General features: G+C 40.6%; 1 protein-coding gene across 1 annotated transcript in view; it reads right to left on the bottom strand.

Moving 5' to 3' along the window:
- crhr1 (corticotropin releasing hormone receptor 1) overlaps nucleotides 1-13615 on the bottom strand; it is a 170228-nt gene that overhangs the window by 85375 nt on the left and 71238 nt on the right. The window contains exon 4 of the mRNA XM_053614612.1: nucleotides 9019-9138. Within this exon, the coding sequence (XP_053470587.1) occupies nucleotides 9019-9138 (120 nt within the window). The remainder of the gene's footprint in view (nucleotides 1-9018; nucleotides 9139-13615) is intronic.

Raw genomic sequence — 13615 nt, 5'->3', positions numbered from 1 at the left:
TGTCGATGCATGTTGATCCAAATCGAACTTAATTGGCACCAATTAATCGAGGTTAAAAACAGTCAAACAATCAGGCAAACAGAGCAAAAAAGGACAAACAGGATCAAAAACAGAGAGAACAACAGGGTCTAAACCACAAACACAATCAAAGTCACTTATTAAAAACTATTATACAAGATGGAGCTGTTTAAATAAAGTACTCAATGAAAGTGAGTGAAAATACATTGAATATGGCAGCCATGTTTGAAGGCACCACAATGAACATGTTGAACTGGGAGCTAAAAAAAACCCAAACAAAAACAAGAACAAAAAAACTTCAACAGCAACTGTATAGCCAATGCTTCCTGCAAAGATTGGTGCCAAAATCTTATACCTCTGACCACATTAAAGCAATAACAAGTCAATAGGCTGATTCATGGCGTTAGATATGCACCCATTTCAAATTAGGAATGAGGGTTGCAGATTGCTTTTAAATGTGCTCAAAGCAAGGGGTGAAATTTGGAGGAGACTGCATTTTAGTACACATGCGGTGCTAAAGCTGTATGAAGAAACAAAAGCAAAACTTTCTCAAGAGATAACCGATAGCTGGACATTTCGAGTAACAGAGAGTGTTTTTACAGTAACGCTACATAACTGATACAGGATGAAATAAATTCATTCTCTTCATTTTATTTAAAAAAAAGAATTTGGTTTGTGTATTCCACATATTACATGAAGTTACATTTACAACTTTACTATTTTTCCACCCAAGAATGTTGTATTAGCATTGTAACTGAAAATGTCCTGTATTTCTTAGTTACTTTATTCCTGCTGGAGCACAGGGTCAGTGTTTCAGAGGTAATGCTAACTTCAAGCCCAGCTGCAGGCTAAGTCGACATCCTGTCGCTAAAGAAGATTTATGCTTATGCATCGCTCCAGCAAACATTCCAGGCGGGCTACGATCAACATGTGACCTCATGATATTCTGAGCGCTTCTCAGACAATGCATTTGTATTCGATCTAACGTTAAAAATAGCACAGAACAGCTAACGCATTCTATACCCACGCAGGTAAGCTGATACTGAAACCACTACCCATTAGCCCACATCTCCAAGACGCCTCCTGTGGTGTCTTCTGTTTCTGTGCATACATGTGGGTTTCCATGGAAACTTTTAACTTAGCATAGCAAGTGTGGGTGAGAAACCAATGTGTTGCAGTGACAGCTAGAAAAATATTTCGTGTGTTAGCATGTCTTAAAAAGAACCAGTGAATGGAGTGATAGATGGAGCCTTGGGATCACTTTGAGGTACTTTGAGGTTGCACAGCCCTTTTGTCAGAACAGCACTGCATTGGGGATTTTGTCAGAATAGCACTGCATTGCATCTCTCTCTCTCTCTCTCTCTCTCTCTCTCTCACTCTCTCACTGTTCTTTTATGTGTCATTTGTAAGCGGTACTTCTGAGAACCACTTGAAACAAACTTCACCAAGCCTGGAACATTCATGGTTTTTCATTGGACGAGTACAGCTGTCCCTCAAAAAAGCAGCAGTAGTAAACAAGAAAGGCACTCTTAAAAAAAAAGTTCCCCAAAGGGCTCTTTGGATGACTACCAGTTCGAGTTTAATCAAAAGGATTGACTTGGAACTTTTCCTGAAGGGGAAAGTTATAAGGATTGACAGTATACACAGAAAAAAAACCCTGAAGATCCCTATAAGGTGACATGCCAGATTTACAATATATACATGTTTAAAAAGGAAACAGATTATAAACGCACACACACACACACACATACACACACAGCAATTATTAGGCTAACCACCTAGTAGTATGCAGCTAGTAAGTTAGCATTGCTGAGTATATAATAATTTGCAGCTATTTAGGAGTACTGCTATATGCCTAGTATTATGCAGATAGTTAGCTAGAACTGCTAAATACCCAGTAATATGCAGCTAGCAATGCTGACTACCTAGTAATTATTAGCTAGTATGATAGGAATGCTAACTGCCTAGTAATATGTTTCTAGTGAGCTAACAGCCTTGACTCAATCAGTTGTTTAAAGGCTTTAGCAATCGCAGCCAGTTTTTTTTGGCAGTTAGTTAGTGATAAAGCTCATGTTGTACAGGTTCTCATGCTGTAGTCTGAGCTCTGTCATCTAATTGTATTAAATGTATTTACTTTGTAGCTCTTAAATTTCATTAGCTGTTGACAGGATTTATTCAGATTTCAGTCTTTGATGCCATCAGACTGCCGTGTCATGAAGCCATGTCCAGAATTGGGTCTAAAAATGAATACTTTGGATATACTCCTCTCTGATCGACTTAAAATCCAATCAGGAATGCAATTTTTGCTGTGGCATTATCTGAGGAAAATGATACCCTGACATGTTGGGCCAGACACTTTAAGAATGTATTTAGATAAGCTGTTAGTTAAGTACTATTTAGATGGGACTTCAGGACATATCTCTGTAAATAATATTTCTGGAGTATGTCTATAGTAATTGTGATTGATTTGTATGGGGCTAGTGATCTCCATAAATCATAGATGTGGGAGTGTCCTCATACAATACATGGCTCACATATGATCATCACTTTAAAAATTCCATGCATGCTGCATACACCTCATTTTATTACAAACGGATTATTTTGCTCTTTATTACAAGCACTTGTTGTAGGACTTGCGGCCATGCAAGTTGCACCGGTGTCATGGCCCCCAGGGACAATGCCATCTTTGGCCACTAGAGGGCACCCTGATTGTCATTGTTGAACTTCTTCTTCTGTTGTCTCTCTCCATTTCGTATATAATCATAGCCAGGCGTTTGTTATTTTCCCTGCTGGATTAGTGCTCTATTTAAGTTGCTTGTTTTTCCTCCTCAGTTGCTGGAGCATTAATGCAAATCAGGTTACTTTTGTGCTTGGTTCCCGTTTGTGGTTTTTGAGTCACTGTGTTTTGATTATTGACTACTTTTTTCTTAGCGTTTATTTTCTGGTTATTAAATTACAGATAATCCTGGTTACTAGTGTGTCTTTTTGGTGTGTTTGTTTCCCTGAGCCTGTTTCCCCGAGGCTGTTCCCTGTGTTCTGTCTTTAATAAAGAAGTGGACTCATGACAACCTGATCATTAATAGGTCACATGAGCATAACATACCTAAACTATACCTGTGCTAGGAACCCAATAACTTAACAAAAATCACTGCTTCTCTGTCAAGCCCTTTTAAACACCATGTGTATTTTATTTCATGTATTTTTAGCTTGGTCAATACTTGGCTCTAGTCTGGTTTCAGTGGAAGAATGTGCAGGCGCTTCCCTCCTTTTCCCACAGGATATATTGGAAACTTTACCAACATGTCAATACAGGCAGGAAGTACATTACCTGGGGTTATTTCTAGTAGTCATATTATACACAGCCATTTTATACAGCATAATCTTTCTAGACGTGTATATGCACACTCTGAAAAAAGTTACTAACATAATGGGTTTGGATGGGACGAAAATCCCAGAGACACAATGGTAATAACGGCATTACCCCACCTCCCAATGTACACCTAATCTAATCCAAATAGGGATTTACTCAGTCCTGTTCTTCAATAAGGAACAGTTGTATTAAGTTGATCTGATCGAGCTAGCTTTGTGAAAAGCTTAAAGATGTGTACAGATGCTGATCTGATATGGATAAGGATATGCAGCACTAAGCCTCCTGTCTTTCAAAGATAAAAATACATCAATATACAGTTTCATTTTTGGTATTCATATCATATTGTTTGGTCTGTAATAACAAATGTCTTATTAAGGAAAATACACAGAATGGTATAAAACACCCAGAGTACTGCAGAAGTACAATGTATTCTGGATATTTGGGCTAAAACAGAGGACATTGCAGCATGGTGGTGCAGTGGGTTGCCCAACACCAGGTTCTCCATTTTGTTTCTGAGCTTGGTTTACTGTCTGTGCAGAGTTTCACATGTTCTCCCAATGTACACATAGGTTTAATATGGATTCTTCAGTTTTCTCCCACCTTCCAAGACCATGCCAGTGGGTAGACTTTCACCTAGATAGAATCACCCATAGGTGTGAATGAGGGTGTCAATATGTGTGTTCATGGTGCCCTGGGATGGACTGGCGTCCAATCCAGGGTGCATTCCTGCCTCAAGGGAATCAAAAGGCCATGCCCACTTTGGGTTTAAATCCGAAAACAAATACAGATCTGAATATTTAGAGCATTATCTATCTATCTCTCTCTCTCTCTCTCTCTCTCTCTCTCTCTCTTATATATATATATATATATATATATATATATATATATTTATATATATATATATATATATACGGAAACAGATACCAGCATTGAATTACATAGGGCAGAATCAACCACCACAGCCTCCATCTTGAGAAAATCACATAGACAGATCTTGTGTTTATGTGCTTGATCACGTGTGTATTGTGGACATGGCTATCGCAAGTGCTAAAAGTCATGTAATGTTAGCAGTATAATGATTCTTAGATTCTGAAAGTTGTATAGTGCCCACTAGGTCTTAGTGTAGCTAATCCACCTACTGGAATGGTTTTAGGAGGTGGGTTGTAACCCGAGAACCCAGAGGAAACCCTCGTAAACCCATGGAAAATATGCAAAACTCTAAAATCTGAGCTTAGGATCAAACCTAAGCTCATATATGATTAATATGATAATATGATTCTAATATGATTCTAATGAACATTCTAGTGAAAATAATATGTTTCTAATGAACATTTTTATAAAGATTCCACACTTTATGTACACTGACCTGTTGAGATATTTTTTTAAAAAAATAGTTTTTGTCAGCAAGTACGACGGGACCATGATAGCTACCACTGTAGAATTGTGAACATATTCATTGCAGTTAAAAAGAGCCAAGGTAGCTCAGTGTAAACCCAGTCCTCATACCAATGACACAACAAACTTTAAATCTGTGAAAGCTGTAATGCGTGTACGTGAATCATCATGACTGCACAGCTCACAAGAATATGAACGCTTATTAGCAAGTAATTACTCGGTGTGAGTGAAAATATGAACTGCTGATTAAAGTGATGCATTACCCACTATGCATTCATCAGAAATGTGTCTCTGTGCTGTACCACCCACACACTGTTCCTTCTTCTCACACAATCCACACACCCTCACACACACACTGAATAACATCTAGAGAGAATAGATTACAGTAGGCAAGGCCCAGTTGAGGATTTACAATGGGTTATCATTTATTCCTGTAGCTGGGCTATCTTACTGCTTGGAATGGAGTGTGTGTGTGTGTGTGTGTGAGTGTGTGTGTGTGTGTGTGTGCGCGCGCACGCGTGTGTGTGCGTGTGTGTGTGTGTGTGTGTGTGTCTGTGTATGTGGGGTGGTCGAGTAGGTGTGGTGTTCTGGGCTTGATGCCCGAAGTCGGCTCCTTGATTGCTGCTTCATTCATCTTGATTCTTGTTTGCGTGTGTGTGTGTGTGTGTGTGTGTGTGTATGTGTGTGTGTGTGTGTGTGTGTGTGTTTGTTTAGCATTTGAGCCAGAAGCAGAAAAGTAGTACTTCAGCTAGAACATAGTAAACAGCTATATATCATGCACTAAAGCTTGTCCTATAGCACCTCATCCAACTTTACCTAGATTTAAAAAAAATAAATAGATGAAATAAATAATTAAACGAAATAAATAATAATTTATTATTATATATCACTGAAAGCATTCAGTGAGTATTATTTAGCTTTTTTTGTTTTGTTTTTAATATGATTGTGTTTCTGTTTGATCCGCTCTCCCAGCATGTTATTGGCCTGTTCTCTGATTGTGTAAGTTCTTCATTAATTTACCTTTTTATATCCTCTGCGTATCATTGTTCATTGCAAAGTCTTACCATGCTTTGGTTTTTATTACGTGCGCATCTTGATTTCTGTTTGTCCTTGTTTTGCATTCCCCTGGTTTAGACCCTAGGGACCCTGGGTTATCATTATGGACTACTCTTGTTGAAAGTTACTTGCCTGTGTTGTGACCCTGGTATAGACTTTGATTTATGGCCTGTGTTTATGCATATTTCTACACACTGTAGTTTACAACAATGCCTTGATTAAAATTGTAATTGTTTGCAAATTGCTGTAGTATAAGAGGAAATAAATGGTTTTTGAGATGTGCTGTTATAGAAAATAATAAATTTTCTTAATTTATTTCTTAATTAATAAAATTTTCTTGTTGCATGAGTAAATTCTCTTCAGATTAGTCTGAATCACACCATAGTGTTGTTGATTATTTGCCTATAATAGCACGCCCCTTGTTTTTTTATTTCTTGCTTAATTGCAAACGAACAGTCTTGTAAACAGGTCTGACAATGATCTCTTTGATATGTGAGATTTCGCAGCAACTAAAAGAACCCCTAGGAGGCAAAATCATGGGAGAGAATCATTTCAAAAGCCAACGTGGGCAAATGGCATCAGCGAAGCGGTTCAGTGATGCAATGAACTGCATTGAACTACAAATGAACTTTGATGAACTCCAAAATGATGTCAAGCACCTTCCAAGGCTTCCACAATCACCGCTTTTAAACATTATTAAACCTGAAAGGTAAGTTAGCACATATTCCAAAGTTAAGTGGATATGTCCACCTCCTTCATTCCTCAAGGTTTTCTGGAAGGTTTTCTTCTTTGAGAATCTTCCAACATCCCACCACAAAATATTCAGAACGATGACAGTATTCCAAGAAGGAATAGAGCTGTACTGGTGGGAAAAAGTGGCCCTATTCCTCATTAGCGCCTTGATATTAATATTTTATTACAGGTTTATGCCACTCCTGTTCATAAATATGAAGCATATGTAAATTTGGGTGGAATGGTACTATAGTGCTGCAGCCTCATGTCACGAATCGTGACAGAGCAGAGATAGGACGGATGCAAGTGCAGTATGAACGGTTGTTTATTAGAAAGAGAGACAGGCAGACAAATCCAAAACGTGATCCAAAACGTAATCCAAAAACATGCAAGAGGTCAGGCGATTGGCAAACAGGCATACACGGGGCAAGGCAGGAATCTAGGTTGATAAACAAAACAAGAAACGAACTATGACGAGGGACTGGAAGCGGATAATCCAGCGCGAACTAACTTTAAACATGGACTATGACTATGACTATGACTACGATACGAACTAAACTAACGCTAAGGTATTATTATTAATCTTCCGCGTCGAGTGCTGGGAGGCGCGCGGTATATATGCGGACATAATCAGCGTCTAAACTTGCAGCTGAGAGCAATACAGACCCACGTGAAATCCCACCTCAAAGCTCCAGGTTCCCAAGTTTGATCCTGAGCTCGGCAAATCACTGAGGTATAAGAGGAATAAAACATTTTGGCATGTGCTGCTATAAGAAATTAAACACTTTGGGGTGTAATCGGCCCTCTGCTTTGTATTGGGCCTGATAACAAGACACTCGTGTGAATAATTTTTCAATAACAGAGCACACCATCATGTTTTATTCCTTGCACAATATATTCCATCACCTATCTCCTATAACAACACTGTTAAGTACCATACAGATATTAAGGGTAGAGCAGAGAGAAAGGAAAATTACTCTAATCCTACTGCAGCAGTATTCAATGCTAGTCACTATCATAATCTGAATTTGGATCTAAGCCACTAACTATGCGAGGATCCCTCCATCTCACTGAGAGAAAGGGAGACTGCAGGATCTGAATATTCACCATGCAACTACTATGTGAAACTCTTTTAACAAATTGACACTTCAGTCCACAGGGAATATGGCATCTAGTATTACTTCAGCAATATTTGTTTAATTAATTCCCTTTTCCTATTTAAATGAAACACTTATGTACACTGAGACACACACACACACACACACAAACACACACACACACACAAACACACACACACACATACACGTAAAGTCCCTCCACCTGGGTCTCATCAGTCACACAAGCGACCACAGCTATTTCCGCCCTTATCTACCCGTGCCAGGGACACGGGCATCTACAATGGTGTGCGTAACTGCACAGTTCACACACACACACAGCAATAACTCCTCTGGCTGTTTGGCTTCTGATGCAATCAAAAGGTCAAAAGAAAGGTCTGTCTTTCTGCTTTTTGCTAAGTGATGTACCAGCTATATGTTGTGTGAGAGTGAGACGCTTTGTTTGGGCTACGTTCAGTACTACTGTCCTACAGATGTACTAATGTACTGTAAGATATAAAGAAAGAAAATGCAGCATATGAGACTATATTATTTTTTAAATGATAATGTAAAAATGATAGATAGAGGCAAAATTTCAAAGCACGTAAAAGCTTAAAGTAAAGAATGAAAGTCTGACCAAAATTAGTTTTTTAAACAAAAAAAGCAAATAAATAAATAAATCCAAACAAACAAAAAATGTTAGCTTATGAGTTTGAATCTGATTTTAATTAAAAAACAACAAGCAAATGAAACAAAATAACAATAATAAAAAATACATTTATATTAAAAATATGTGTAATGGTCATTATTACTTGACATTGATAAATGATATTGTGGTTTAATTTGATATTCATGGAGTGAATAAAACTAAGGCTAGGGTTAGTTTTAATAGATTAATAGATAAGTGCCATTCCTGTGACATCTTCAGGAATATTGACCATTTCCATTCAACTCATTGTTTAGTTTGAATTATAAAAAGATTAAATATAAATTCATAAACAAACAATATATAAAACTAATATTCTTAGACTCTGACCTATTTGTACTAGCATTGAGATCTGTTTCTGATTGGCACTTGGTAAATGTAAATGCATGACATCCAGATTTTACATTTTCTTATGAAACAGTAGGCATTTCCCCACATTATAGGATGACAAATCATATAAATTAAGCGTGTATAATATTTACACAATTGTTGCCATGGTATAATCTGTGAAAATATTGATTTTAGGTTGCCAGAATTAGTGAATCGGACTCAACATTGCCTTGATTATCCTGTAGTATGGTACTAAAAGCACTTAATGGATAGAATGCATAAATGATGGTTCATTTGTTAATTGGTGCTGGACTCACTGGTGGTGTTGTAGCGGACACCCAAGAAGGTCTCAGGACACGGACGTGCTACTATTTCCCCTGCGTTGCTCCTGGGCCAACATGTCCCGATGCCATCTACAGATATATTACAGAACAAACCTGTTTGAGAGAGAGAGAGAGACAGAGAGAGAAAGACAGCGCAAGTCAGTGATTTATGGTGTAGCCTAAACATTATTTATGAATGCCCCTGCCTATGGGGAAATTTTCCCATCTTTTTTTCCTGCAAGAATGTCATTCTCACAAGCATGTAATTTAATTCATCTGCGCTGTTGTGTATTTTCTCGGCACTGGACTAATGCATAATGCATAATAAAAATCATGTGATTTAGATGTTGGCCAAAAACTCAGTACATTAAAAGTCATGATACAAGACAACAGTACACAAATAGCTTTCTTAGAGATATTCTAGATACAATTTCCTTTTGTGTATGTGTGTTTTCACTGACACCAATGCATTTTCAATGCCTTCATTGACCTCCATTTTTTGAGAGCAGGTTTTTTTCCCTTCCATTTAATCAACAGTGATCTTGTCCTCTGCCTTTCTTTGAGTTTAAATTTCTCCTTTCTCTGTACCCAGTATCTGCTACGCACAGCAGAGTGTGAAATACCTTTTAGTTCAGAGCTGCATCTTATATAACAATGTTTCCGGTGCAGTTTCAATGGGGTGAGTTTTGTGATTGGTTTTTAATCATTTGCGGCTGGTACATCTAATAAGACTCCAGGTCGAATCTCAGCACTGCTGATGTATGCTTTGTGTGTGTATTTAGCAAGTTAAATGCATTAATATAGACTAAGGCAAGGGTTCTTAACCTAGGTGTCACAACCTAATCCCTGGGGAGCTCATGAATGTGCTAAAAAAGATAATCAAAATTATTTTGATGGGTGGTCCAATTTATGCCAAAGGTGTTCAGTGGAGTTGAGGTCAGGGCTCTATGCTGGCCATGCAAGTTCTTCCATGCCAACCCTGGTGAATCATGTCTTCATGGGCATTGTCATGCAGGAATTATATTTGAGCCCCTTAGCTCCAGTGGAGGTAAATTGTATTACTACAGCATACAAAGATATCCAATACAATTATGAGCTTCCATATTTGTAGCAACAGTTTGGGAGAGGCTCACATATGGGTGTGATGGTCAGGTGTCCACAACATATAACATATTTTTAACCCCCAAAAGGGGCTGCACTGGGAAAGAGGTTAAGAGGTTTCCTGGACAAATGGAGATGAACAAGTACATGATTATGCTCTTTTAACAAAGTTTCTAATGCAGTATATTGTGTTTGTGACTTAACTAAAAGCCAGCCATGAGCTGTGGTATTCTTCTTACACTGCATATAAAAGATATTATTAGATTCTGGCTAGCTTCTTTATTTTCTGTAAACATGACCACAAAATAACTACACAGTGACTGTATGTTGTGCTATCAGGAGAGTTATTTCCTTTATTGAGTTATACACTTTATTTTGCTGTTTCCACACATCACACCACTGTAAATTCTCACAATTGTCACAACATAAAATCATTCACTGAGTTCATGATCTCTGAGTGGGTGGGATGCCATACTCTCTCTGCAATGTCAATCACAGCAACACTAGCCTATCATTGGCGTTTGGGAGCTCATGTATGCAGAAGAGGGCAGAAGTAGCACTTTCCTCTGAATGTGTTACACTGCTCTGTGACAGCATGAGCAGCAGTTTGAAAAAATGGTCTTGGATGGCTTCATGTGTTTTGGAGGAAGTATGTGTTAGCCTTCACTCTTCCCAATTGGTAGTTGATAAGGTCAAAAGGTCAAATAATAAAGGACATTTGGCTGGTGGGTGGGAATTGGCAAGTGACCAAATTGGAGAGACAAATCAAGAGTGCCAAAACAATATATTATATCAGGGAGCAGGTTTTTCATACACAGTCCTATTAGCAGTCTGTATTGTTTGTATGATTCATCATGCTCTTGAGTTCAATTGTGTTATGTACTGTAATACATTTGTCACAAACCTCGAATCGGCACAGAAGCAGGAGCGGGCGGCAGGTGTAGAGCGTGGTATCGGGAAGTACAAGAAACGTAGTCGTAAGACAGGCAAAGGTCAAACGATCGGACAAACAACACAAACGGGGTCAGGCAGAGAGCGTAGTCGAAACCGGAAACAAGGGTCGAGGATCACAAGAAGATAAATTAACTAGAACGGCTTGGTATCGCAGAGAAACGAGTTGACTGAGCGTATACTTCGCATTGATTCTGGGTGAATGACTTCCCTAAGTACTAGTGGTGAGAGTGTGTGTGTGTGATTGGTGCCAGTGTGTCTGATCAGAACTCTGGTGAGCGCATGCGTGCATGAGAAGTGAGTGTTGTATCTTGGGAATTTGAGTTCTGATCTGACTGAGCTGTGATAGAACCCCCCCCCAAAGGGCTCACTCCGGGAGACGAGTTCTTTCTTGGCCTCCCCCGGGGTCGTGGACTAGGGAGATCAGGATAAGTTGCGTGAAAGTCTTTAGTAAGCTGTGGATCCAGTATATCCTGCTTGGGAACCCAGCATTGTTCCTCAGGTCCATAACCCTCCCACTCGACCAAATACTCCAGCTTGCCTCTCCTGTGTCTGGATTTGAGGATGTTCTTGACACGGTAAGCAGGTTGTCCATCAATTTCCAGAGGGGTCGGAGGAATTTCAGATGGTACTTCGGTGGCTAATGGACCGTTGATGACAGGTTTGAGACGTGATACGTGGAATGTGGGGGAGATGCGGCTGTGTCGTGGCAGTTCCTGTGTCGCGGCTGTGTCTGCGACAGTGACTTCATTGACTCGCTTGAGGATCTTGAATGGTCCAGTGTATCTTGGCGTTAGTTTTTTACAGCTATGAGCTTGTCTTAAGTCCCTTGTGGACAACCACACCCTATCGCCTGGTTGGTAATTAGGGTGTTCTTTGCGGCGGCGATCTGCTTTGCGCTTGTATGTGTCTGTGGTCTCTTTCAGGCGTCGGTGGGTTTCGGCCCAGACACGCTCGCTACGTTCAAACCATTGGTCAATGGCAGGAGCTGCGGTGGGAGTCGCGTTCCACGGGAACAGTGGAGGTTGGTAACCTAGTACGCACTGGAAAGGAGTGAGATTGGTAGCCGAATGACGTAGTGAGTTCTGGGCGTACTCGGCCCATGGCAAAAACTTGCTCCAATCCTCTGGGTTATTGGCACAGAAAGTACGGAGGAATCGCCCTAGTTCCTGATTGATTCGTTCAACTTGTCCATTGGCTTGTGGGTGATATCCGGAGGTGAGATTCACTGTTACTCCCATCTTGGTCATGAAACTGGACCACACTCTGGAAGTAAACTGCGGGCCCCTGTCACTGACAATCTCCTCCGGAATGCCGAAATATCTGAACACATGCTGGAATAGAAGTTCGGCTGTCACGAAGGCGGTGGGGAGAGCAGGTAACAGAGAACAGGTCCACTGTGACTAGAACTGTGGTATTTCCTTGGGATCTTGGCAAATCCGTTATGAAGTCTACGGATATGTGTGACCATGGGCGTTCGGGTATGGGTAAAGGCTTGAGCCTCCCAGCTGGGAGGGTCCGAGGTACCTTATTCTGTGCGCAAGATGAACAGGATGTCACCACCTTGTGTATATCTCTCTCCATATTGGACCACCAGTACTTCTCCTTTAGGAGATGGTATGTACGCTGTGCCCCTGGATGTCCTGTACCGAGTACCGTGTGTGCCCAGATGATGAGTTCTTGGCGGTACTCTTCGGGTACAAATAGTTTGTTCGGGGGACACTTTACGGGTATTTGTGACTGGGGAATCTGCTCTAGCTCCTGGTCCAGGTCCCACTCTAGCGCATTGATAATACATGATGGATGGATGATATACTCTTCATGCTCGTTGACACGTTCTGTGGGGTCGAGACGAGACAGGGCGTCAGCTTTTATGTTCTTGGACCCTGGTCTGTAGGATAACGTGAAGTGAAATCTGGTGAAGAACAGGGCCCATCGGGCCTGGCGGGGTGTGAGTCTGGGTGGCGTCTTTGCAGTGCGAAGGTACTCCAGGTTCTTATGGTCTGTGAAGATGACAAAGGGATGTGTAGCCCCCTCTAACCAGTGTCTCCACTCCTCCAGCGCTAACTTAATTGCCAAGAGTTCACGATTTCCCACATTGTAGTTTCTCTCAGCGGGGGAAAGCTTTCGCGAGAAGAACGCCACCGGATGGACCTTTGGCTTCTCTCCGAATCGCTGGGAGAATTCTCTCCTACCCCGGTTTCTGACGCGTCCACCTCCACTATAAATGGTCTGGATGGGTCCGGATGTTTGATGATGGGTGCAGTAGTGAAGGCTTTCTTGAGCTTGTCAAAGGCGATTTGGCGGGTTTCCCCTTTAGCAGGGACGTGAGGGGGTTGGCGATGGCACTGAAATTTCGAATAAACCTTCGGTAGAAGTTCGCGAACCCCAGAAACCTCTGTAGTTCCTTAATCGTCGTGGGTGGGGGCCAGTTTACTACTGCCTGGACCTTTTCTTGGTCCATGGAGATCCCCTCGGGGCTGATGACATATCCCAGAAACGCAATGGTGGTTTTATGAAATTCACATTTCTCAGCTTT

The sequence above is a fragment of the Ictalurus furcatus genome, chromosome 2 (assembly GCF_023375685.1).
Source record: "Ictalurus furcatus strain D&B chromosome 2, Billie_1.0, whole genome shotgun sequence".
Taxonomy (NCBI): domain Eukaryota; kingdom Metazoa; phylum Chordata; class Actinopteri; order Siluriformes; family Ictaluridae; genus Ictalurus; species Ictalurus furcatus.
The sequence above is the reverse complement of the archived record's forward strand: the minus strand, read 5'-3'. Positions and strand labels throughout refer to the sequence as shown.